Source organism: Chanodichthys erythropterus, chromosome 12 (genome assembly GCF_024489055.1).
Source record: "Chanodichthys erythropterus isolate Z2021 chromosome 12, ASM2448905v1, whole genome shotgun sequence".
Lineage (NCBI taxonomy): Eukaryota > Metazoa > Chordata > Actinopteri > Cypriniformes > Xenocyprididae > Chanodichthys > Chanodichthys erythropterus.
Window position 1 is genome coordinate 49,712,954 of NC_090232.1, and position 25,277 is coordinate 49,738,230.

The window sequence follows — 25,277 nt, forward strand, 5'->3', positions numbered from 1 at the left end:
ACAAGTCTCCATCCTGCCCCCGTTCACACCTTGGTCCCTCGTCAGCCTGCCTTCCCCTCTGGACTGCACTCCTCCGTCTCCGCTCCGTCCCTCACTTCCAGTTGGCTTCCTCACTCCCCCTAGTGTTTACTTTGTTGTCTGTCGTCTGTGTTCAACTGCGGCCTTCTGGAGCCCCGGCTGCGCTTCGGTCGGCGGAGCCATGGATTCCGCCATCTCCCGCCGGTCCTTCTGCGCCGGCTGGGCTTGATGGCGTGAGGACGTCAGCTCCTGACCCGCCATGGCGGCCCGCTGCACCTGACCCGCCATGTCTGCCCACTGCATATCTGCCCGCTGCACCTGACCCGCCATGGCTGCCCACGGCTCCTGACCCTCCATGGCTGCCCACGGCTCCTGACCCGCCATGGTTACCTTCGGCCCCTGAACCGTCATGGCCGCCTTCGGCCCCTGACCCTCCATGGCCGCCTTCGGCTCCTGATCCACCATGGCTGCCCACGGCTCCTGACCCGCCATGGTTTTTGGACCTGCCCTGGAAACCTCCACTCCAGTCTACTCCTCCCCCTGCTCCGGTTTGAGGTCTCCAGGGCGCGCCTACCGGGAGGGGGAGGTACTGTTACAGATCCCTTGTTTCCCTGGACTCCATTTCCCAGAATCCTCCTGTTCTCCACACCTGCACTCACTTCCCTTGTCAGTTCCTCATCATCACTCATCACCTGCACCTGGACTCTATTGTTAGCACTCCCTTTATATTGCACTCACTCCCTTCACTCCTCGTCCGTCTTGAATGTTACTTACATGTGTATGTTGGTTTCTCCTCGCCTGTGTTCATTAAAGTGTAATATTATTGTGGAAATCCGTATCAGCCTCATCTCTACACCACCATACCATAAAAATTTCCTGAATGTTTGTTTCATTACATTCTCATCACTAAAGGAATAAATAATTTTTCCACAACATCCCCTTCACCCTCATTCACTATCCCCTACATCACTCCACTGATATAGTTCACTTGAGGGAGAAAATGAAAACGAGCGAGTGAATTCGGACAGAGTGAACCAGAAGAGCTGCCGCTTTTACATATTTTGTGCTTTCTGTTTAATAATCATTTGAATCTTAACAAACTGGACGCTCTAGTAGTAAGATGAAAATATTTATCTTGAATTCTGCCATATAAACTAGCATGTATAAACCTTAATTAAACAATTCAATAGTGCCCAATTTAAGGGTATAGGGGACGATTTTGGACACAGCCTCAATGATGATGTCAAGGCTGTAATGTGATTGGTTATCAAGGCACACATGATTCAAGTTAGTCATTACACTTTTTCCAATGGTAGAGCCACAGATCTTCATATCTCGCAATAATAAGACCATCTCTGGTATAGGCTTTAGACAATTGTCAGCTCCACCCTAACTTCTGCTGCTGGCCTGAAACTGCTGTCACGTATAACACTGCGGTTCTGCAGTTAGACATATCTCATCTCATATGAGCTTGTTCAAACCCTCAAACTACCACCAGAGTTCACCATCTCCTGCTACTGACATCAACCTTGATGAGAGTCACCTGTAAATCACAATCATTCACTTTACAATTATTCATCTTCACCTTAAAGAAAAAGATCATAATTTTTCTTTAAGTAGGTTTAGCTTAGCGCTTGGTGACGGAGGGAAACAGATATTTCCGTCGCTGGACTTTAATAAACAGTGTTAACCACAGAAAGTTCTTCAATGTGACGCTAAAGTGCTTGTGTTAAAACAGTCAGTCATTCAGTTGCTGTTGATCTGATGAGCTTCAACATGGTAAGACAATAATGAAAACTGATAATTATTACTCATAACATGCGTGTGTTAACATGAGAAATGTTAAGAATAGTGATAGTGCAAGTGATGATTATAATAATGCTGTATTATAGATAAATTTGATGCTGATGTTGGTCAGAATGGCTCCTGCTCTTCCTCTGATCTTTCTGCTCATGATTCACGGTGAGTCTCTGTTTCATTCACATAATAAACACTGATATTTTATTCAAGACCTCATGAGCGGATGATGAGCTTTCTTCTGTCTTGTATTCATATATTTCAAGAACAGGAAGTTAGGGTGAGACATGTCAAAGTCTTGCTACTTGTTTGTCAATGTCAGATGATTTAGGGGAGGGACTTTCTCATTGTTCAGAGCATTTGATTGGACAAAAATCACTGTAGTACAAGATGTATTATTTTTTGCTCATGTTCACGGAAGTGAATGTGAATATGTTAAATATTTGTCACATTCCATTATTTATTTTTTGCATCATGTTGTTCTTGGCTGATTTCTTTTTTCTCTCTTCACTCTTCTGTCTCTGTACATGTATTTCTTTTCTGAAACACCCTCCATAAAAGTTAATCACACTAAAATAATTTATTTACAATTATCACTCGATAGATTTCCTGCAATGAGTGACTGATTTCTGATTGAGTATTACCATATTTTCATAGTCCAGTAACTGATAAAACAGTTTGATGAATTCTGTGTTTCAGGGGTTCTTTCTAGTGCTGATTGGGGTGTGAGTTACAGTTCTTCACACATCTGTGCACTAAAGAACTCATCAGTGATAATGAACTGCACTTATACATACCCTACTGAACGTCAGATCATGAAAGTGTTCTGGACCAAAACACTGGTAATAAATGGTGTAGAGCCTCCAGATCTGTCTGAGGACCCTGAATACAGTCAGAGGCTTCAGTATCTGGGAGATAAACAGTGTGCCATGAGACTGAGTCATGTGACACTGAAGGATAATGACAAGTACTATTTCAGATTCATCGCTGATAAGGACAAAGCGATGGGCATTACAGGAGTGACTCTTACTGTCACAGGTGACTTTCATGAGGTTTCTCTCTTCTTCTGTGCATTATGTTGAATAATAATCAGTGTATGACAGCAGCACTAGATATAATGTGTGTGTTGTGTTCAGATCTTCAGGTGGAGTCTCCTGAGAGAGTGACAGAGGGAGATTCAGTCCGTCTGACATGTAAAAGCAGCTGCACTCTGACTGACAGAGCAACATTCATCTGGTACAGAAACTCACAGCCATTAACTGAGAGAAGAGACAGAAACAATGAACTCCTGCTGCAGTCAGTCAGAAGAGAGGATGCAGGCAGATATAGCTGTGCTGTACACGGACACAATCACATCTCTCCTGCTGTTCAGATCAATGTCATGTGTGAGTACAGATTGACTTTTTCTCTTTAAAGTAGTCTTTGAAAAGCAAGTAGAGTTTGACACTACATCATGCTAATAAATGATCATGAAGTATCGTGGGAGCTCTTGTGTTATCACTAAGATCTAGAAGAAAAAATAATGTCTCAAGTTCAGCTCTGGAGTGAGAGAGAAATCTATGTAGCAGTTTAGCCAGTTTCTGAGTCGTGATACAAACATATTGAAGATATGACATAAAATGTAGTCAATCAATGTCCTAAAATCGAATTTTAGTCAGGTCTATGGGCTGAATAAAGCAAACCAGTGTCTCGCTAGTAAAGTTGTGATGGATGACAATTGTAATCAAGGTAAAGACACAAGCACATATTAATATGGTCGAGTGTTTTATAATGGATTCACGGAAGAAGCATGTTTTGGAGGAGTTTGAGAGGGTCAGTGGTTTTTATGTACATATGAACATCAGTCCAAACAGAGACACAAACACTCGCTCTGACAGAGGAACTGTTCACTGACTCACCTTCAGATCACTGTAGATCTGTATTAGTCTCTATATGCAGTCAGGTCATGATTGTGGTCGTTTGGGTTCTCCATGTGATCCTGTTTGGTATCGCACATCAATTTATATTTATAAAAATCTCTAAACAAGTGTAATATTTATTTTTTTCTCACACTTTTTGCGGTTGCATTATATACATACATTGTGAATTAGGAAAAGTAGAAATTATTTCTAATTTACCTTAAAACAATCTTGTTTTAATCAAAATACAGTTTTATGAGAATCATCCACTAATCCAGAACTTGGTAAAACATTTATCTGTATTTCAAATATTTCAAGCCTCTCAAATTTTAGTCTTAATAGTTTTTCCTTGTGTTTAAAGGATTAGCTTTAAAGGGTTAGTCCATCCAAAAATGAAAATAATGTAATTAATTACTCACCCTCATGTCGTTCCACACCTGTAAAACCTTGGTTCATCGTCAGAACACAAATTAAGATATTTTTGATGAAATCCGAGAGGTATCTGACTCGTCCATAGACGGCAATATACGCAACACTTTCAAGGTCCAGAAAGGTACTAAAGACATTGTTAAAACAGTCATGTGACTGCAGTGGCTCAACCTTAACCCTTAGGGGACTAAGCCCTTGTTGGTCCGTTTTCTCTATTTTTACATTTCGGCTTATAAACCATATGTAATGATGATGGACCACCATGTATTTGGTATCAATGGATTCAGAAGACCCTAAGCTATAATAAGCATGCATGCAATATGTTTATAAAGGAAGTATGAGTGAAAAATTGTACAATAAACTAGAGAATTTCAAAAACGAAAATGAGATTTTTCTCATTTATTACTGAAAATCCTACCTCACACAACAATAGTGAAAAGTTTTTGACCCAAAAATATATTTTTCAAACCCTTTGCTTGACAGAAATGGGTTAATGTTCAATCAAATGTTTAAAGAACAGTTAAATAATTAACTTTATTTACAAACAGTCCTAGGCGTTTTTTTTATTTTTGGGACTAAGCCCTTTTTGGTCTGTTTTCTCTATTTTTATATTTGGGCTTATAAATCATATGTAAAGGAGATGGAACACCCTGTGTTTGGTATCTATGGATTCAGAAGACCCTAAGCTACCATAAGCATGCATGTAATGTGTTTAGAAAGGAAGTATGAGTGAAAGAAAATGTACAGTAAACTAGAGAATTTCAAAAACGAAAATTAGATTTTTGTCATTTATTACTGAAAATCACACATCACAGAATATAGAACCAAAAATAAATATATATTTTTCAAACTCTTTGCTTGACAGAAATGTGTTATTGTTTAATCAAATGTGTAAAGAACAATTAAATAATTAACTTTTTTTACAAACAGTCCTAGGCATGCCAGTGAGCAAAGCGAGGCCTCTCCATCGGTGTAAAAGCTGTCTGCTCCAGATTTCTCCTCGTCACTTTCCAGTAATTGTTCCAGAGCTTGTTCTGCCGTAAATCTTTTACTGCTTGCCATTTTGATAAAACAATTCTGTAATAATGCTATATCTCTCTCGAATTTATCTCTTTGTGCTCGCTAATACTCAGATCGCTCTCTGTAACACTCCGATCGCTTTCTGCTTTCTCCACCTGATGCTGATTCTCTGATCGCTTATTGATTACACCCGGCTGCCGGTCTTTTACTATAGGCCAGCGAGCTTTTACAAGGCTACAGCAGAGCTACAGAGTCCTCTGAATGGCTAGAATACATCATGGTAAACTTCCTATGATTGGGTTAGAAAAATATTCCTCCCAGCGGCAATTTTTACATTGGTTGTTGCGTGTTGAATCTGCCTAACATAATCGTTTTCATTGGCCTGTTTACGCAGTGGTATTGCGCAATAACGGAAGCGCGTTTAATATACAAACTGGATACCGCTGTTTTCAGTGGAATCTACCGCATCTCTCTAGCATTAATAGTTTTTGAGATAACTACACATTTGTAAAAGTATGCCATTTTGGGCGGTACCGCCCAATCCGTCCCTCAAGGGTTAATGTCATGAAATGATGAGAATACTTTTTTTGTGCACAAAAACAAAACAAAAATAAGGAATTTATTCAACAATCTCTTCTTTTCTGTGTCATTCTCAAACGTTGTTTATGTCCAGTGCTTCCAGGTTCTACATCCAAACGCTGGCTCATTATTGGCCGGCTCCTGCGTCAGCATCACACGCATGCGTTGTGCTGATCATGTGATCAGCTCTGGCCAATACTAAGCCGGCATTAAGATGTAAACACACTTACAAATCACCTGCATAAGAATAATGACAGGGAAGAGAAGAGACTGTTGAATAAAGTCGCACAAAAAGTATTCTTGTCTCTTTGTAACATTAAGGTTGAACCACTGCAGATCACGTCGACTGTTTTAACAATGTCTGAAAGTGTTGATTGCATTGCGGTCTATGGATTATGGATTTCATCAAAAAATATCTTAATTTGTGTTCTGAAGATGAACGAAGGTCCTACGGGTGTGGAACAACATGAGGGACAGTAATTAATGACATAATTTTCATTTTTGGATGAACTAACCCTTTAAATCATACTGGGATAATAACTAACTGCAGCTCTAGCTAGAACATTTTCTACCAGCCAGCCGCCACTGATAAATACGCCACTGATGAATACTACTTTGGAACTGTAGATTCTCCAGTGAATCCTGTGATCTCCATCAGTCCATCTGGTGAAATAGTGTCAGGAGATTCAGTGACTCTGATCTGCAGCAGTGATTCAAACCCTCCTGCAGAAAGCAGCTGGTTTAAAGGAGGAACGTTTGTAGGATCTGGAAGAATCTTCAACATCTCAAAGATCAGCTCTGATGACAGTGGAGAATACAAGTGCAGATCCATCAATGAACATGGAGAGAAATACTCTGATGCTGAGACTTTAAACGTCATGTGTGAGTTTTATGATCATATTCTGTATTTTAACCACATACACCTGTTTACTTCCTTATTTGTTATTATATTTTGATTGATCTTTTGTCTGTCCTGTTAAACATTGGTGTGTGTTTTTGTCTATTTCAGCAGTCAGATGTAGCTGTAGCTTCTCATCTGTAGCTGTTGGTGTTTTACTCGGTGGAGCATCAGGTGCTTTTGTTATGTACATTTGGTAAGATGTTCCTTCTTGTGTTAAATATATATATACCTCTCACTCCCTTCCGTCGTTGGGATAAAAGTAAACTCCGCCTAAAATCTGCTTAGCTCACTGTGTTCTTCTATAATACTGCATGTTACTTTTGACAAGAAATGCAACTAAAAAACTTGAGGGTCACTGTCCTGCTGAGTTTAGCTCTAACTTGCCTCAACACACCTGTTTATTCATCTTTCTTCTGACAGTCTTACTAGAAGAATGAAAAGAAGATCTGCTGTGAAGGAGGTGAGATGATCACAATTATTTACAGTGTTTTCCTGCAGGCAGAGATGTTTCCTACAGCCATTATGAGCCGTTCAGAGATATTAAGAGTAAAAGACACGAGTCTCGAGTCCAAACACCTGATTATTCAGTTCTAGATCCAGTGAAACTGATTTCCATCAAGATCCTCTCAACATTACAGTCAGTTCAGTTAGACTATCAGATTTAAACATGAACTCTCAATGTTTGTGTCCTTCTGTCTCTCCTGTAGATCTCTGATCCCAATGAAGACACATATACAGCTCTTGAGCTCAAGTCCACGACCTCTGACCTGTACGACACACTCACAGTAAGTGAGACGTCACAGTGAGATGATCCATCACAGATGATCACATGACCGATCTCTCTCTCTTTCACACAGACGGTTCATCCCAGAGCTCCTGAAGACTCCTGCAGGACTCTTGATCCTCAGAGCTTTTCTAAACATGAGAATCCATCAGTGAGTGTCTGAACCTGCAGCTCTTCTCAATATCATCCATCAAACTCTCTTCAGCTCTAGTGTGATTGATTTGTGGATCTTGTGAAAGGTTTATAATGTTGTTGATGAACTTCAGTCAGTCTTTCTTCATCTTATTGTTTGTTCAGATCAACAGGAAGATGCTGCAGTAAGAGGCGGAGCATGAAGGAACCAATCCTGAGCTCTGTGGGCGGAGCCACATATGATTGACAGGATCATCAGTGATGAGTCACACAAGAGTTTCATTTCTGTATAGTTTAAGAAACATGATGTAACAGATTTAGTTTAGTGTATTTTAAGTGATATTTTCCTAACCAACCCTGAACCCTAAACATACCCATTAATAACCCTCTCCTAATTTGTTTCAAAATATAAGCAACTTTATTCTGGTTTTAATTTTAGTTTTCTTGGAAAGAGACTATTTTCAGTGTGTGTGTATTAATTTATTAGCCTCAGCACAGTGTGACGCCTCACGTCTGATGTGTGACGCACTTAACAAAAGTTAACAAAGTGCAGTAAATGGTAAAACAAATGGGCTACAAACAAGTGTTTATTAGTGCGTTAATAAATTAAAATAACAGCAGCAGCACAATGAACTGAACAGCTAAATAATAACTGGAGACTGCTGACACTGAAAGCATTGCATATTCAAGTTTAAAATGGCTGCACCCTCTCTGACGTTAAAAATAAGATATAAGAGAGATATAAAAATAACTATTTCCGTAGATCTAGATTTGCATCTGTTGTTTGAAGACTAGGGTCCTGAAAGGGGGTCCTAGAAATGGCATCTTCCAGTATTGCAGGAATATAATATTGAGGCCAGCAGTCTCAGACCGGATGTTAGGGTGGAGATTACAGCATCGTTAATGTTTGGTAGTTGATCATGTGTTATGCTGGAGCTTATAGTTATTGTGAAGTTAGGATTAATGGTTTTGTCAAGCCTGCAACTTAGCCGACAAAAGCTTGAAAAACAAATGCTGTTCTATAAGAGAAGTCACAGACAATAATGGCTGAATGTATTACCTTTTTTTTATTCATTAATGCTTCAAATTCATCATTATTTAAACCAGTCATGAAACTACAGAAAAAAATGTCATTAAAATAGATGTCAATCTGGTTTTTCATCTTTCTCTTTCTTGAGCAATGCACACATGTTCACTGAAAATACTTGATTAAAAAGAAGTAACTCAATAAAAGTCAAGGGTCAAGAGCTCAACTAAAGAAACACTGATCATCATGATGGGGACTACAAATGAAACATTTTCAATAAAACGTCAACATCTAAACTTCTGTTAATTCTCAGTAAGAGCTTCTGTAGACGTGTGACAGAAATAAAGTCAGTCTGGTTAGTGATAAGTGAAGCTGGTAATGCTGTTTGTGGAGTTGTTTGATCAGATCTTCAGAGATTTAATGTCTTTTATCTTCAGTTCATCCAAGGCTGTGGCTGAAGAAAGTTGTATGTTCTTGTTCTTGTTGTTTCTCTTTCCTTCACTGATTCTGCTTATTAAAGGATTAGTTCACTTTCAAATAAAATTTCCCTGATAATTTACTCACTCCCATGTCATCCAAGATGTTCATGTCTTTCTTTCTTCAGTCGAAAAGACATGAAGGTTTTTGATGAAAACATTCCAGGATTATTCTCCTTATAGTGGACTTGAATGGCCTCCAAATGGTTGAAGGTCAAAATTACAGTTTCAGTGCAGCTTCAAAGAGCTTTAAATGAAACCAGACGAGGAATAAGAGTCTAATCTAGAGAAATGATTTGTCATTTTTGAAAAAAAAAAATTAAATGTTGGGGTGGGGAACGTTGATCCTGGAGGGCCATTGTCCTGCAGAGTTTAGCTCCAACCCTGAAAAAAAACACTCACCTGCCTGTAACTTTAGTAATCCTAAAGACTTTGATTATCTGTAAGTGTGTTTAATTAGGGTTGAAGCTAAACTCTGCAGGACAATGGCCCTCCAGGAAAAACGTTCCCCACCCCTACATTTACAATTTTTTTTTTTTTTTGAAAATGAGTGATCGTTTCTCTAGATTAGACTCTTATCCCTCGTCTGGTATCGTTTAAAGCCCTTTGAAGCTGCACTGAAACTGACATTCTGACCTTCAACCATTTGGAGGCCATTGAAGTCCACTATAAGGAGAATAATCCTGGAATGTTTTCATCAAAAACCTTAATTTCTTTTTGACTGAAGAAAGAAGGACATTGACATCTTGGATGACATGGGAGTGAGTAAATTATCAGAAAAAAATGTATTTGAATGTCAACTAATCCTTTAAAAGCAGGTGTTTGGATTTTTCAGGAACATCATTCTAACCTTTAAGTTCTATTTACATTAAGGAAGCTGGACATTTCCATGTTCTTAGAATGTTACAAATCAGCGTTCCTAGAATGTTGAGTTGTTAGTAAAAACTTAAGATGAAGGAATGTTTCAGGAACATCAAGAACACATTTTAATGTTTCAATAACACAAACTGAACATTTGGAAAACATTCTTAGAACAAAAATGTGTTATCTGGGAGGCAGGATTCAGTTCGTGTCACTTCTCGTTCATTTCTATGGTATTCACAAACAGTCATTGTTGCAGAAATCTGAATGATATTCAGGCTGTGCTTGAAATCGCCAGTGTAGTGGGATTTTTATTGTTTATCATTTATTCTCTTGATTTATAAAATGATGCATTGATTCTTGTTTTCTCTCTGTCTTGTGTGGCATTTAAAACCGTTTGCTCAGTGGAAAAAACAACAACAGCATAAGCAGTAATTTAAGAAACGCTTCTGAAACTAACAAAGGAAGTAAGGCTAATGTGTAAATGTGTTTGTTTAGACAGCTTGGAGCTCAGTAGGGCATCTGCTAAGTTTTACACCAATCTCTTTTCTATTTCTTCTGTTCCGTATATGGTAACGTGTGTTATGATTGGTTTGGGGTAACAAGGAACATTAAAAGGGGTATAAAGGGCAACCGCAGTAAGCGTGGTTGTTCTTCTCTGTAACTCTGTATCTGCATTGAACTACTTTCTTGCAAGAATAAAATCAACAAAGACATTTCCTGAGTGTTTGTTTCATTACATTCTCATCACTAAAGGAATAAATAATTTTTCCACAACATCCCCTTCACCCTCATTCACTATCCCCTACATCACTCCACTGATATAGTTCACTTGAGGGAGAAAATGAAAACGAGCGAGTGAATTCGGACAGAGTGAACCAGAAGAGCTGCCGCTTTTACATAGTTTGTGCTTTCTGTTTAATAATCATTTGAATCTTAACAAACTCGACGCTCTAGTAGTAAGATGAAAATATTTATCTTGAACTCTGCCACCTGTAAATCACAATCATTCATCTTCACAATTATTTATCTTCAACTTCAAGAAAAATATAATTATTCTTTAAGTAGGTTTAGTTCAGTGATGTTGTTCTCTTGTTCGGGGAGGGACACTGATATTTCCAGCACTGATAATTAAAAAACAGTGTTAACCACAGAAAGTCCTTCACTGTGAAGCTAAAGTGCTCGAGTTAAAACAGTCAGTCATTTGGTTGCTGTTGATCTGATGAGCTTCAACACGGTAAGACAAACACATTCATACTTCAATAAAAACTGATGATTATTTCTATAGATGAAGCTCATATAACACATGATTCCTGACATGAGAAATATCTTCTGAACATCTAATGATCAGTTCATTTACACACACTGATGTTGAGCATTAATAATCTTCAGATGAGCAAAGATCTTACTAACACTAAGAGCTGTTTAGAGTGATGAACAGACACTGTTTATGAGTATATGAGTGATGATTTATGCTGTATTATAGATATATTTGATGCTGATGTTGGTCAGAATGGCTCCTGCTCTTCCTCTGATCTTTCTGCTCATGATTCACAGTGAGTCTCTGTTTCATTCACATAATAAACACTCTGATGTTTTATTAAAGGCTTCATGAGTGGATGATGAGCTCTTTCTCCTGTCCTGTATTCACATATTTCACTTTGAAACAGGAAGTTTGGGTGGGACATGTCAAATGCTTGTCCTTTTTAGAAATGTCCAATAGTCTTTTGCTACTTGTTCGTCAGTGTCAGATGATTTATGGGAGGGACTTTCTTAATTTTCAGAGCATTTGATTGGACAAAAATCACTGTAACACCAGATATTATTTTTGGCTCATGTTCTCGGAAGTGAATGTGTGTATGTTAAATATTTAACGTCATATTCCATGATTTAATTATACAGCGTATTGTTCTTGGCTCTCTCTTCACTCTTCTGTCTCTGTACATATATATTTACTTTTCTGAAACACCCTCCATAAAAGATGATGAAGTAAATCACACAAAAATCATTTACATTTATCACTCGATAGATTCTGAGAAGATTTCCTGTAATGAGTCGCTGATTTCAAATAATAATAAAGTATTATCATGTTTTCATGGTCCAGTAACTGATAAAATGACATTTACAGTGTGATGAATTCTGTGTTTCAGGGGTTTCTAGTGCTGATTGGGGTGTGAGTTACAGTCCTTTACACATCTGTGCACTAAAGGACTCATCAGTGATAATGAACTGCACTTATACATACCCTTCTGGATATAAGATCAGGAAAGTGTTCTGGACTAAAGGCACTGTAATAAAGGGTGAAGAATCTCCAGATCTGTCTGAGGACCCTGAATACAGTCAGAGGCTTCAGTATCTGGGAGATAAACAGCAGAACTGCACCATCAGACTGAGTCATGTGACACTGAAGGATTCACACATGTACTATTTCAGATTCACCACTAATGTAACAGGAGGAAAATGGATTGGTAGACCTGGAGTGACTCTTACTGTCACAGGTGACTTTCATGAGGTTTCTCTCTTCTTCTGTGCATTATGTTGAATAATAATCAGTGTATGACAGCAGCACTAGATATAATGTGTGTGTTGTGTTCAGATCTTCAGGTGGAGTCTCCTGAGAGAGTGACAGAGGGAGATTCAGTCCGTCTGACATGTAAAAGCAGCTGCACTCTGACTGACAGAGCAACATTCATCTGGTACAGAAACTCACAGCCATTAACTGAGAGAAGAGACAGAAACAATGAACTCCTGCTGCAGTCAGTCAGAAGAGAGGATGCAGGCAGATATAGCTGTGCTGTACACGGACACAATCACATCTCTCCTGCTGTTCAGCTCAATGTCACGTGTGAATACAGACTGACTTTTCTCTTTAAAAAGGTATCTTTGAAAAGCAAGTAGAGTTTGTCACTATATAATGCTAATAAATGAGTTAAGTTTTAAGTTTTTTGGGAGCTCTTGTGTTATCACTAAAATCTGGAAGAAGGAAAACAACATGTCTCAAAACAACAGATTTCTTCTAAAAGATCTCTTTTACAAATGCAGTGCTTTGTCAATGAATAAAAATGCATATATATATATATATATGGGGGTGTGTTTCCCAGAACCAACTGTGGTCGCAAGTTCTGTTGTTACCAATGGAGTTCAATGAAACTTGCGACCACAGTGTGCTGATATACAGCCTTATCGCATGGTTATGAGTGTGATATTGCATTTATATAACCGTTTGAAGTTTGTAAATAAATAAGAAACAACAACAGGTTGTCTCTTTTGTGAGGAACTACTTATATATACATATATTTTTTATGAATGAAATATATATATATATATATATATATATATATATATATATATATATATATATATATATATATATATATAGCTATGGAAAAAATTAAGAGACCACTCCAAGTTCAGAAATCAATGTTAAGTGGTCTCTTAATTTTTTCCATAGCTGTATATATATAACCCTCTACCGCATGCATTATGATTAATCTATAGAAAAAAATATTTGACTCTTTTTCATACAATAGTGGAAATTACTTAGAATAAGTGTAAGTGTATATAGTTAATATTTTTCCTCAGATATGTTGTTTGTCTTGAATCAATTGGTGCTATTATAAGCTTTAGCAGTAATAATAAACAACACCTTATACATATTTTCCAACATCTTGTGCTTTTCCATTCTCTTTAGCTCAATACTGCTTTATATTCTTTGAATTTCATTACGTTTTTCGTGAATATTATTTAAATTGCAAATATAGACAGTTATTAACACGTCTAATACTGTTCATCATGTATCATAAAACACTGACATAAAACCAAAAACCATACGGCAACACAGACATTTGATCGATTTACCAAAAACTAATTTCATAAAAACTTTTTTGAGTGGTGAATATGGCATCATACCCAGTGGTGTAGTCGGGGCCATACGCACGCATACGGCGTATGCTTACTTTTTGCTCAGGGCTGTTTGCGTATTACGGCTTGTAAGGATCAGTATTTGCGTATACCCACTTGTTTTTTTGCTTGGAAAGTCCATAAAATATTCTCCTGTTAGCTTCCCCCTTAACTGTGCGTCCAATGCTGTTGTGTAAACTCGCGATTCTTTGTTGTAATTGGTGCATGAGCACTTCTGTCATTCTACCTTTGCCCGCTCATCATCGTCGGCTAAAACAGGCTTCACAGTGCGTGTTCGCGCTGCAGTGAGAGACTCAAAGCCACTCGGTGTTTTGAGCCGTGCATTGAGCACAGATCTCTCACTGCAGCGGTCACGGCGTGAGAAATATGGTGAATAAATAAGACTTAATTAATTATATAGCCTACATCATGCGTTCGGCGCTTTTATAAGCGCTAAGTTCCCGTACAAAAGACCATCAGCGCAACTGAAGCTTGTTAATTTAATGCATTAGTGGTGCGAGAATCATAAACATGCGCTACTCTGAATCTTATCACGCTCCAAAAGTGTGATACGATTTCCACGAGCCATCCCGACACTGATGATAAAATGTGCGATCCATTTGAATTATATTGAGAGTGAAACACTTTAAAACGCTATAGAGAAAGTCAAACGTGATCTAGACTGATGGACAAAATGAACAGAAGTCTGAAAAGAGGACAAACATCACCTTGCGCCAACATTTATTAGGAAGCTTTTTAAAATATTCATCACCCACCCTTACTAGAATTTATATCGTTTAATTGTAGTATTTATGGTAAATTTGGCTAACTTGTAGAATTTATAATCTATTAAGGGAATATTTTCACTAGATTTATATTACACCTGTGACATGTTCTGTTGTTTCTATTGGCTATGTGTAGGTTGCTATTATTCATAATAAATGCTATGATAATGGAAAATGATATAGTTTGACTTCTTATGACACAATGAAGTAGAAAATTCAGTCAAACTGATAAGCTTACATGTGCATAAATAATATAAAACTGAGTTTATAGAGGTTACCGGGGAAACAGCTCCATTTCTGCTGTTCCATAAGCGCCACCTACTGACAGAGAGTGGATTAAATTTCCATTCAGCCTGATTACTGTTTTTGTTTGTTTGTGACCACATTTTTATACTGTTAATAAATTAGATTTTGAATAATTTGCTTTTTTTATACCCTTTTGAATAAAATGAAACTTTAATTTCAGATATATCACTTTTCACAGTGAATATAATTCCAAAGCAGCATGTTTAAATAAGTCAAACTGTAAAACATTAAAAATGACAATCAATTTTAGAAAGCACTGTACACTAATTTGTATTTAATGAAACATGTTACTTGTGAACAAAAACATAAAAAATATTTACTGTTGAGTTTGTTTGTTTGTTGTTGTTTTTTTTTTTATTTTTTTTTTTTGGGGGGGGGGGGGGTAATAGTACACCACTTATTTTTTTAGGACTACACCACTACCTTACGATCATACGAGAATGTTCTCTTAAAGAGACAGTGGCAAGGAAATGAACACAAAGAGTATGTTGCCATATGGCAACACTAGGGATATATACAGCTATGGAAAAAATTAAGAGACCACTTAACATTGATTTCTGAACTTGGAGTGGTCTCTTAATTTTTTTCATAGCTGTATATATATATATATATATATATATATATAGTGTGTGTGTTTTGAAGTGGGCTGCTTATTGATTATGTAATTAACTTGTAGCTGTCTGATTCACTGATCTCAAGCAATGTCCAATATGTTTTTGAGAGTATCATGTTGTTGAAGCACTTTATCTATCATATTTTGTAATAACTTTATCACAATTGTGTTACCACCACAGGCAATTATGAAGAATTTTTCCTCACCCTGTTCAGAAAAAGATTGGAAATAAGGTGTCAGCCAAGCCCACAGATATCAAGAATCAGCAAATGAATTATTCATACTGCAATGCATGCTGGGAGCCATTGCATTTTATTCCTGTGCTGATACCCAGCATGCCTTGTGATATGATACTTTTGATTGTCACCACTGTTAAGATTCATATGCTGATGTTTGATGTTTGAGTGAGTCTGAGCATTAAAACAGTTCAAAATGTTTTTAAAATCCTTCATAACTTATTACTACAATACTCCTGAGTCTCATGCTGTACCACATCTATCACAAATATAAAGATAATAACACATTATATAAACTAGATGCTAGATAGGAACAGTGACCACTCAACCCTGATTATGTCACTGTCAAAACATAACCAACATCACCTGACTGCATCTTTCTTAGACTTTTTTTTTTTCTTTAAAAACACACAGTCAGCCAAAGACAAAGTGAGGTTAAAGAGTCAAGAACCCAGCTAAAGCAAACACTGAACACCACAATTGTGACTTCAAACAAAACCATTATTTTCAATAAAACGTCAACATCTAAACCTCTGTTAATTCTCAGTAAGAGCTTCTGTAGACGTCTGACAGTAATAAAGTCAGTCTGGTTAGTAATAAGTGAAGCTGGTAATGCTGTTTGTGGAGTTGTTTTTTCTGTTCTAGTTGTTTATCTTTCCTTCAGTGATTCTGCTTGTTAACAGCAGGTGTTCATCAGTGTCTCAAATCGAATGTTTTGGAGGAGTTTGAGAGGGTCAGTGGTTTTTATGTACATATGGACATCAGTCCAAACAGAAACACGAACACTCGCTCTGACTGCCTTCAGATCGCTGTACAGGTCTAAATGCAGTCAGGTCAAGGCGGACTATAGTGGTCTTTTGGGATCTCCATGTGATCCTGTTTGGTATAACTTATAGTCTATATAGGTTATACTTATAATCTATAAACAAGTAAAATTTGTTGTTGCAGTTACATTTTATACAGTAGACTACTTACATTGTGAATTGCGAAAACTAACAATTATTTTTAATTTACCTTGAAAAAAACTTGTGGAAAATACAGTTTTGTGAGAATAATCCTCAAACTTCAATAAATTCATAAGACATTTGGCTGTATTTCAAATATTTCAAGCCCCTCAAATTCTAGTCTTAATACTTGTGTTATTTTTTTCTTGTGTTTTCCGTTTTCTTTAACGTCCACTGTTTAGCTTTAAATTGTTTGCTAAAGATCGTTTGCTAGATGTTTGCTAAAATTGCCCAATAAGTGGAGCCCTACCTAGAAAATTTTCCACCAGCCACCTCTAATACATACTTGTACCTTTGATCTGTAGATCCTCCAGTGAATCCTGTGATCTCCATCAGTCCATCTGGTGAAATAGTGTCAGGAGATTCGGTGACTCTGATCTGCAGCAGTGATTCAAACCCTCCTGCTCTGAACTTCAGCTGGTTTAAGGAGAATGAAAGCTCAGCTGTTGGATCTGGACAGAGTTTCAGTGCACTACAGAGTGGACGCTTCTACTGTCAGGCTCACAATCAACATGGATCTCAGAGATCAGACGCTGTAACTGTCACAGGTGAAGCTTTTATTAACACACTCCTGTATCTTCACATCATTCATCAGTTTGGAGAGTTAATCATGATGATCTTCCTCTTTCAGTTCATCATGATGATGGTATAAATGTGATTGTGATCGCAGCGACATCTGGAGGATTATTCTTCATCATTATCATCATCATCATAATGAGCTCAATATAAAACCTAGAGCGGTAGTATAAATTCACCTTTTGTCTAATGTGAAAGAAATGGCTCATTAGTGTTTGATGATTAAACAGCATTCATATTTTCTCTTAAATTAATACATTTGTTCTTATGCTGTCAATGTCTCTCTTTATAACAGCAAGAAACAAAGGAGTGATAAAACTCACAGTGAAACAGGTAAATCACTCAGACTGTGTGTTTCAGACTGTAACTGTACAGACTGATGGCAAACTAACATTATCAAGGTCTTCATTAACATAAATGAATAAATAAAACTGAAGAAAACATTTTTACTAACTTTTTACTAATGTCACTTCATACTCATTCCGTCCTATTCTTCTCCACTCCATGTGTGAATCAATGAAAGATACCTTTTACATCACTACACTGATGTGATTTGATTTGATTTCATGTGGTACTTGGTCTGAAAAGTTTGGGACATGTCGCAGTAGAAAAGCCACACTTAATTTGTCTTAATATTTTCTTGTATTTCAGAATGATCTCTATTCTGACACGTCACAGAGAGTTTCAGTCCATGACGAGCCTCTTTCTGAACCGGATTCAGTCAATGACGCTCTGTATGCCAGTGTGAAACCAAAGAGATTCAGAGGAAAATCCAGAGAGACTGAGGAGATCCAGTACGCAACTGTCCAACATCCCAGAAAGAAAGAGACGAAGAGTGAAGAGGAGAATGAAAACCAGTATGACAATATAAGAGTCCATCAGCCTGATGCTGCTGTGAGGTGAGAAACAAACATCTTAACCAGCACAGATCATATAATCTTAGCTGTGACATTGTTGTGCTTCTGTTTGTTTTGTGTCTTTAGGCGATCAACTGTTCAAACTGTAGAAGATGCATCAGTGATCTACAGCAGCGTCAAATGAGTGACCAGCGAACACAAACCTGTGTTCAACCGTTAAATGAAAGATTGTTTGATAATTGTATATTTGTGACCACAACCAACATGATCAACATCCAAATTAAGACACATTTGTTCTCTTTGACTCTTTGTGAGAGAATGATGGTCATTATCTGCTGGATTGGTGTAAAGTCTCAATTTGTTTGTTTGTTGTATTTTTTGTATGTGTTTAATCATCATTGTTTTTTGTTTTTGTAACACTTTTTAAGTTTGTTTGAATTGAATTTGTTAGTATAGAGTTTATTGTTATTCAGTAGTTTTGGTCTTCAGTTTGGGGTGAGAATAGAAATCAGAGAAGTGATATCTGCACAACTTATCAATATTCTAATGCATTAAGTATTTTATTTTATTTTATGTAATATTATATTTCATAAAGAGTTTCCTCTGCATGTTTTACTATATGTGTGTTTTTATAACTATGGCTAATGCTTTAATAAATTGCTGATTAACCTTCCAGCCATTTAAGTCTGTGGTGTTTCTGATCTGCTGGTTACCCAGCACTGGTAGGACCTCTAGTGGTTGATTTGTGAATTAATGTTCATTGATGCGTTATTTAGTTACCATAAGGGTTGAACAAACAAGAAACATGAGAAACATGAGAGGTCTGTCTTGAAAGGCTAGTCAAAAAACAACAATTATAAAAGAGCGAGCAAGTTTATAATGAGGAAATCAATTAAATACAGTAAAGCAGTTTTATTGGCAATATATATAATTTTGTTGTTTCTTTTACATTTGTAGTACACATACCATAAGGTGCAGTGCTTTGACTCACTTGACAGCATGAATTCAGACACTGATGAACACCTGCTGTTAACAAGCAGAATCACTGAAGGAAAGAGAAACAACAAGAACAGAAAAAAAGAAAAACACAAGAACTACAATAGACTGGAGATAAAAGACACTAAATCTCTCAAGATCTCAGCAGAGGATGATTAAACAACTCCACAAACAGCATTACCAGCTTCACTTATTACTGACCAGACTGACTTTATTTCTGTCACACGTCTACAGAAGCTCTTACTGAGAATTAACAGAGGTTTAGATGTTGATGTTTTATTAAAGACAATGATTTTGTTTGAAGTCACTGTTGTTGTGGTATTACTATAATATAAAAAACCTGATTCATTTAGAAGACACAGACCCAGGTCTTCATGCATGTGTGCGATATTGGTTTCTGTGCATGGGAAGGTCAAATCTCCCCCTAGATGTGCTTCTGCAAAGTAGGAAAACGGTGAACAAGTATAATTCAAGTATACAACAGCTACATACCTTGCAAAAAAAAAAACATCACCCATATATGGGAAATTGGAGTGCATGAAACTCCTTTTATTGGAGGAAGAAAAATTTTTATAAATCTTATTAATACCTGGTGAGGGTCTTTACTTACAACTTACAGCCTTAATGCAGTGTCATCTCTATTTTATTTGTTGTCACGGGATTCCTGCAAGCAGAATATGGAGACAATGTGTGCGTGTTTATTTACAGTAATCGTTTTCTGCTACATTTTAGACCTCTTTCAAATTCCTGCAGTCATGGACAAACTGGAATTATCAGGGAATGATAAAAGTTGGATTTCTATGTCTGGAAATGCCATATTAATTAAATTTCTGTGAGTATTTATGAATGTTTCTATCTATACACAATTCATAAACATTTCTTTGTGAGTGCAAACTCAGTAAAATTATTACACACACACACACATATAGACAGACTACTGTTCATTCGTTTGTGGTCAGTGTTTTGTTTTTTTTTTACACAAATTAACAAATTAATATCTTTATTCAGCAAGGATGCATTAAACAGATCAAACTTGATAGTAAAGATGTTTGTAATGTTACAAAAAAATATTTTTCAAATAAATGCTGTTCTTCAAAATTTCTGTTCATCATAGAATCCTAATAAAATAAAAAAAACACTGCATCACAGTTTTAACATAACCATTTTCAACATTGATAAATATACATATATATATATATATATATATATATATATATATATATATATATATATATATATATATATATATATAAAGGCTTGATCATTTTTTTAAGGGCTTTATAAACTGTCACATACAAACATTGATCACAGTAACTGTGACAATAATAATAATTTTCAATTTTCATAATCTAAAACTGGCTATGCCCCATATAGATAGCCCAGCTGCAATTCAATGTCTAAATCAAACCTCTGGCTCCATCTAGTGACAAATGAGTTAAATTCAGTCATTTTTTGTTTTTGTTTTTTGTTTTATTGAAAGGGCCCCTGTTTGGCATGGTGGCTCAGTGGGAAGCATTCTTGCCTCACAGCAAGAATATATATATATATATATATATATATATATATATATATATATATATATATATATATATATATATATAAACTCTCTTTCAGAAACACTGTTTTATGTTGCTTGCAGCTCATGTAACATCATTGCATAAGAACAAGATCCAATGTCTCAAAGCATTATCTATCTATGTACAGTGTTGCAAACTATATATAATGCATTTAATTGAAATACTGCCCATTCTGCAAACCCAACAGGCCTGACTCAATGCTTTTATTTAACACTTACTTCTTTTGTGTGTGAGTGTGTTGTTCATTTCTTACCAAATAAAATACCCCCACAATTTTACATGAGTAATAAAGATTAAGGAGTGTATGTTTAATTCATTTATTTTTGCACACATGTGCATGTTATGCACTGTGTCTTTAAATTCAATCCATTATTTTCATATAAAATAATATTTGGACAACTTGAAAGCAATTTGTGTTTGATCAAACCAATGTAACCAATGGGTTTGTCATTAAAGCACATATTCAACTAATGCATATTCACACAATTCATACAATATGTTTTATTTCCTGAACACTCTCATAGTTTCTCCTTCCCATCATCCCTGCCTCTCAGGTGAGCTCAGATTACAGCTGGTGTGTGTTCAGTCAGTTCAGAGCAATAAACACTTTCTCTTTCTTTTCTTCATTGGACCCCGGTATAGAACCGCATGAATGACTTCATCGAACACTTTCTTAATGCCCGTCTGTTCTAAGGCTGAGCACTCCAGGTAATTCACAGCTCCTATTTCTTTGGTCATATCCAGACCTTCAGCATAGGTGATGGGGGTCAGTTTCATCTTTTTCAGCTTTTCAATGGTGTCCTTGTCATCTCTCAGATCAAGTTTAGTCCCAATGAGAATTATTGGAGTGTTGGGGCAAAAATGTCTGACCTCTGGAAACCATTTTTCACGGACCTTCCCAAACGAGTCTGGATTCACAAGAGAGAAACAGATCAAAACCACATCCGTCTGAGGGTACTGAAGTGGTCGAAGCCTGTCGTATTCCTCTGCCCCTGATGTATCCCACAGTGCCAGTTTCACTGGATTCCCATCGACCGTCTCATTGGCAGAGTAATTCTCAAACACAGTGGGGACAAACACCTCTGGAAAAGCCCCGGTGGTGTAGCTCATCAGGAGGCATGTTTTTCCCACAGCCCCTTCCCCGACAATCACACACTTTATGTCCGGCATCTGTGTTCTCTTATCATGCTATCCTGTTACCTCTATCTGCGAAATTAATCAATAAAAGCTGATTTCACAATTCAACACACAGCGATTCCAGACAGAAAAGAAGTACAGTTGGCGAAAGTCGAAGGAAAATGTGAAGTTTCGATTTGAAGTTAACTTACCTGATCGACTGCATTCCAACATGTTTGTTGCTGTTCCAGTTAAACAACCACTCCTCCAAACTCTCAGATGTTAAAGGAATAGTTCACCCAAAAATGACCTTTCCAACATGATTACATAATGCATGGTGCATCACACAGCAGTGCAAGATTATATAGATATATATATGTATATATATATATATATATATATATATATATATATATATATATACACAATGGTTTTCTATGAGCTGAAAGGGAGGCATGACTCCTGCTGTAACTTTACCTGCGGGTGTCGCTGTTGGGTAGTGTTCCTTTAGAAATATGAGTGACTTGTGATCTTTTTAATCTCGTAATTTGTAATATTTGTATTGTTTTATACACAGTAAAATCCACAGAGTTAAATCAACTCTGCTCAGAGTACATATGGTCCCTCTCTAAACAGTGTTAAAATAACACTGAAGGAGAGTTAAAGTTAATGAGATAATTAAGCAATTAATAAGGCTGTGACTGAAGTCAGTTGTAGTTCTTGTGTTTCTCTTTTCTTCAGTGATTCTGCTTGTTAACAGCAGGTGTTCATCACTAATGCATAATAATCACTCAATGAGATAATTAAATAATTAATTAACTTTAACTCTGCTTCAGTGTTATTTTAACACTATTTAGAGAGGGACCATATGTACTCTGAGCAGAGTTGATTTAACTCTGGGGATTTTGCTGTGTGTAATATGGATTAATTTCTCATCCTTTTTTTTTTTTTTTTTTGCCTATATATATAGAAAGTGACAGATCGTTTCACTAGATAAGACTTATTCCTTGTCTGGGATCATGTAGAGCTCTTTGAAGCTGCACTGAAACTGACATTTGGACCTTCAACCTGTTGAACCCCAATGAAGTCCACTATATGGAGAAAAATCCTGCAATGTTTTCCTCAAAAACCTTAATTTCTTTTCATTTGAAGAAAGAAACATCTTGAATGACATGGGGTAAATGATCAGGGAATTTTAATTCTGAAGTGAACTAATCCTTTAAGGTCCTCCTCATTCACACCTGTCTCTTTGGGAATATAGAGGCTGCTTGGCTTCACAACACCTGCAGGCTACGCAAAGAAGGAATTGGGATGCATACATCTGTATTGACATCTCAGCACTTGGTAAATAACGTTCCTCTCTCCATTTTTTAATCATCTGTTTGATAGTACCGCTTTTATTTGTGTATGAAATCCTTTTCTTAGGTAAAAAAAAAAAACCAAAAAACTACACAATGTCAATGGGAATGGAGATCGGGGGCATTGAATGGGGCATTACTGGTTGGATCATTAGCATTGTCGCTTGCACTCTCTCAATGTGGCATGTCTCTGCCTTGTTGCAAACATCATCAGAGCACAAATCATCTGGGAGGGTTTATGGATGGTCTGTGTCATTCAGAGCACCAAACACATACAGCACAAGGTCTAAATGCTGGTTCTATCGCAGAATCTTCAGACTTCCAGAACCATGTCGCTCATCAGCATCATCTTTGCCATCCTACACATTAACATGATAAAACCTCATTTAGCGTCACTCTGTCAGCCATTACATTTAAAAGCGCATTCAGGATGTACTGTTAATAAGAATTCCTGTCAGATTCAGTGGTAAAATTCTTTTATTAATCATTTTGTGAGATTATGGAAAACACAATAACTAGTGTTCGATTAAAATCGAGTTCATGAAATAAAGTCATTGGAAGTTTAAAACTGTGATTAAAACAATTAGAAAGGAGCATTAATACAGCTTCATACAGTTATTAATGCTGGAGTAATGTGGATACATACTAAATAGTTATTTTCAAAGTTATGTTTATTGAGTTTATGCATAACTTGCTTGTGTTCATTTTAAAGGAGTTTGTGATATTTTAGTGATGTTATTTATCATACTTTTCCTTAAAACCTTGTGAGATTAAGTACCGAACACATTCAGATCTCATTTGTTACAATGTCTATGGATTTAGAGCATGTATTTCTTGAGAATTGAGTGTGGTATAAAGAGTAATATGTCCATTGCCATGTATCGGACATGTTATAGTTTATGATACTCTGTTAAGGTACCTAACGCTAACAGAACAGAAATAACATACAGTATGGTCAAATAATGATAATGTGAAAACATAACCAACACCACTCAGTTACAACAGCCCAAACAAACTCTAATATTAAAAAGTCAAGAGCTCAACTAAAGCAAATACCGATCTCCGTGGTGGTAACTCAAAATTGTGATTTTCTCTTTTGGTGATTCTGCTTGTTATCATCAGGTGTTTTCAATAATGATCAACCGTCGATAAATTAATCACTTAATTATTTCATGAACTTTAACACTGCTTCAGTGTTCATTAACTCTTATTTTAACACTCTTGAGTATTGTCTCACATACTCCCAGAAGAGTTAATTAAGTTTTTACTGTGCACAAGCTCATCTCTTAAAGGAAGATTTTTGATTAAAAATGATGAAAAATAATTAGTAGCAATAAATAAATTGCTACTACACAGTACACAGTAAAAATCAAATATTCAAGGGAACATAAAGGTGATTAATTAGTATTACTATAAATGTTATACGAGAAAGTTAACATTATATTAGAAATATAATAACACTATTTTGTTAGTCATCTAAAACTTTTTTGATATAATTTGCAATGCTCTTCACAAATTTTCCTAGTTTCTTGAACATCTTCTTGGTTCCCCCAGGCACGGCTTTCTTTATCTTCTTGGTTCCTCCAGACGCGACTTTGTTTAGTTTGTCACTTGCATCTTTCATGCCGTCAGCTTCATTCAGCAGCTCGGGAACATCTGGCAGTTTTTAAGGAAATCCATGTCTTCCCACTTTTATATTTTATTTGAATGCACGTGATTTCTGCAAGTTTTAAGAATTTTTTTTTTTAATATCAGAACACAATACGGTGCCACGTGAGCAATTCAATTCAGATTTATTGATCTATGAGGATTTGAGATCAGAGGACCTGGAGGATATCTTACCTTCACCAGATACTCACTGAAGTCAGTTGAGCTGCTTTCACACTAATGCAAAGAAAACATTATTTATATGAACATTATGGTAATTTTATTGCATTGCTCAGGAAACAATGGAATTACATTGAAGTTTCAGCTTTAGTATTAAAATCGACAGTATCAACTTTGCCACTTTAAATATTTTAAAGAAATAAA

At 36.5% G+C, this 25,277-nt stretch overlaps 2 protein-coding genes and 1 pseudogene across 6 annotated transcripts in view; 2 read left to right on the forward strand and 1 right to left on the reverse strand.

The window, feature by feature from the left end:
• Positions 1-1,747: 1,747 nt before the first annotated feature.
• On the forward strand, positions 1,748-9,142 carry LOC137032858 (pregnancy-specific beta-1-glycoprotein 11-like). Of its 5 annotated transcripts, none has more exons than XR_010896757.1 (10): positions 1,748-1,797; positions 1,911-1,980; positions 2,515-2,853; positions 2,952-3,200; positions 6,369-6,623; positions 6,751-6,835; positions 7,063-7,102; positions 7,350-7,427; positions 7,514-7,577; positions 7,724-7,759. XR_010896757.1 is itself a non-coding variant. In XM_067404838.1 (10 exons), the coding sequence occupies exons 1-10, from the start codon at positions 1,783-1,785 to the stop codon at positions 7,745-7,747; spliced, it is 1,233 nt and encodes a 410-aa protein (XP_067260939.1). In that variant the 5' UTR covers positions 1,748-1,782; the 3' UTR covers positions 7,748-9,142. The 5 variants fall into 5 exon arrangements, 4 of the variants coding, with proteins under 4 accessions (XP_067260939.1, XP_067260937.1, XP_067260938.1 ...); XM_067404838.1 differs by having other exon boundaries at positions 7,500-7,577; positions 7,724-9,142; XM_067404836.1 differs by having other exon boundaries at positions 7,350-7,411; positions 7,500-7,577; positions 7,724-9,142.
• Positions 9,143-11,423: 2,281 nt separating this feature from the next.
• LOC137032441 (B-cell receptor CD22-like) overlaps positions 11,424-25,277 on the forward strand; it is a 900,294-nt gene continuing 886,440 nt past the window's right edge. The window contains exons 1-4 of the mRNA XM_067404202.1: positions 11,424-11,478; positions 12,073-12,420; positions 12,519-12,767; positions 17,072-17,227. Coding sequence (XP_067260303.1) covers positions 11,424-11,478; positions 12,073-12,420; positions 12,519-12,767; positions 17,072-17,227 — 808 coding nt within the window. The remainder of the gene's footprint in view (positions 11,479-12,072; positions 12,421-12,518; positions 12,768-17,071; positions 17,228-25,277) is intronic.
• On the reverse strand, positions 21,364-21,942 carry LOC137031531 (ras-related C3 botulinum toxin substrate 1 pseudogene; annotated as a pseudogene).

Bases quoted from the DNA above. Each gene is read 5' to 3' on its own strand.
- LOC137032858 (XM_067404836.1), top strand. The intron at 3,201-6,368 runs GTGAGTACAGAT...TTGGAACTGTAG, and splicing joins TGTTCAGATCAATGTCATGT to ATTCTCCAGTGAATCCTGTG. The intron at 7,578-7,723 runs GTGAGTGTCTGA...TTGTTTGTTCAG, and splicing joins CTAAACATGAGAATCCATCA to ATCAACAGGAAGATGCTGCA.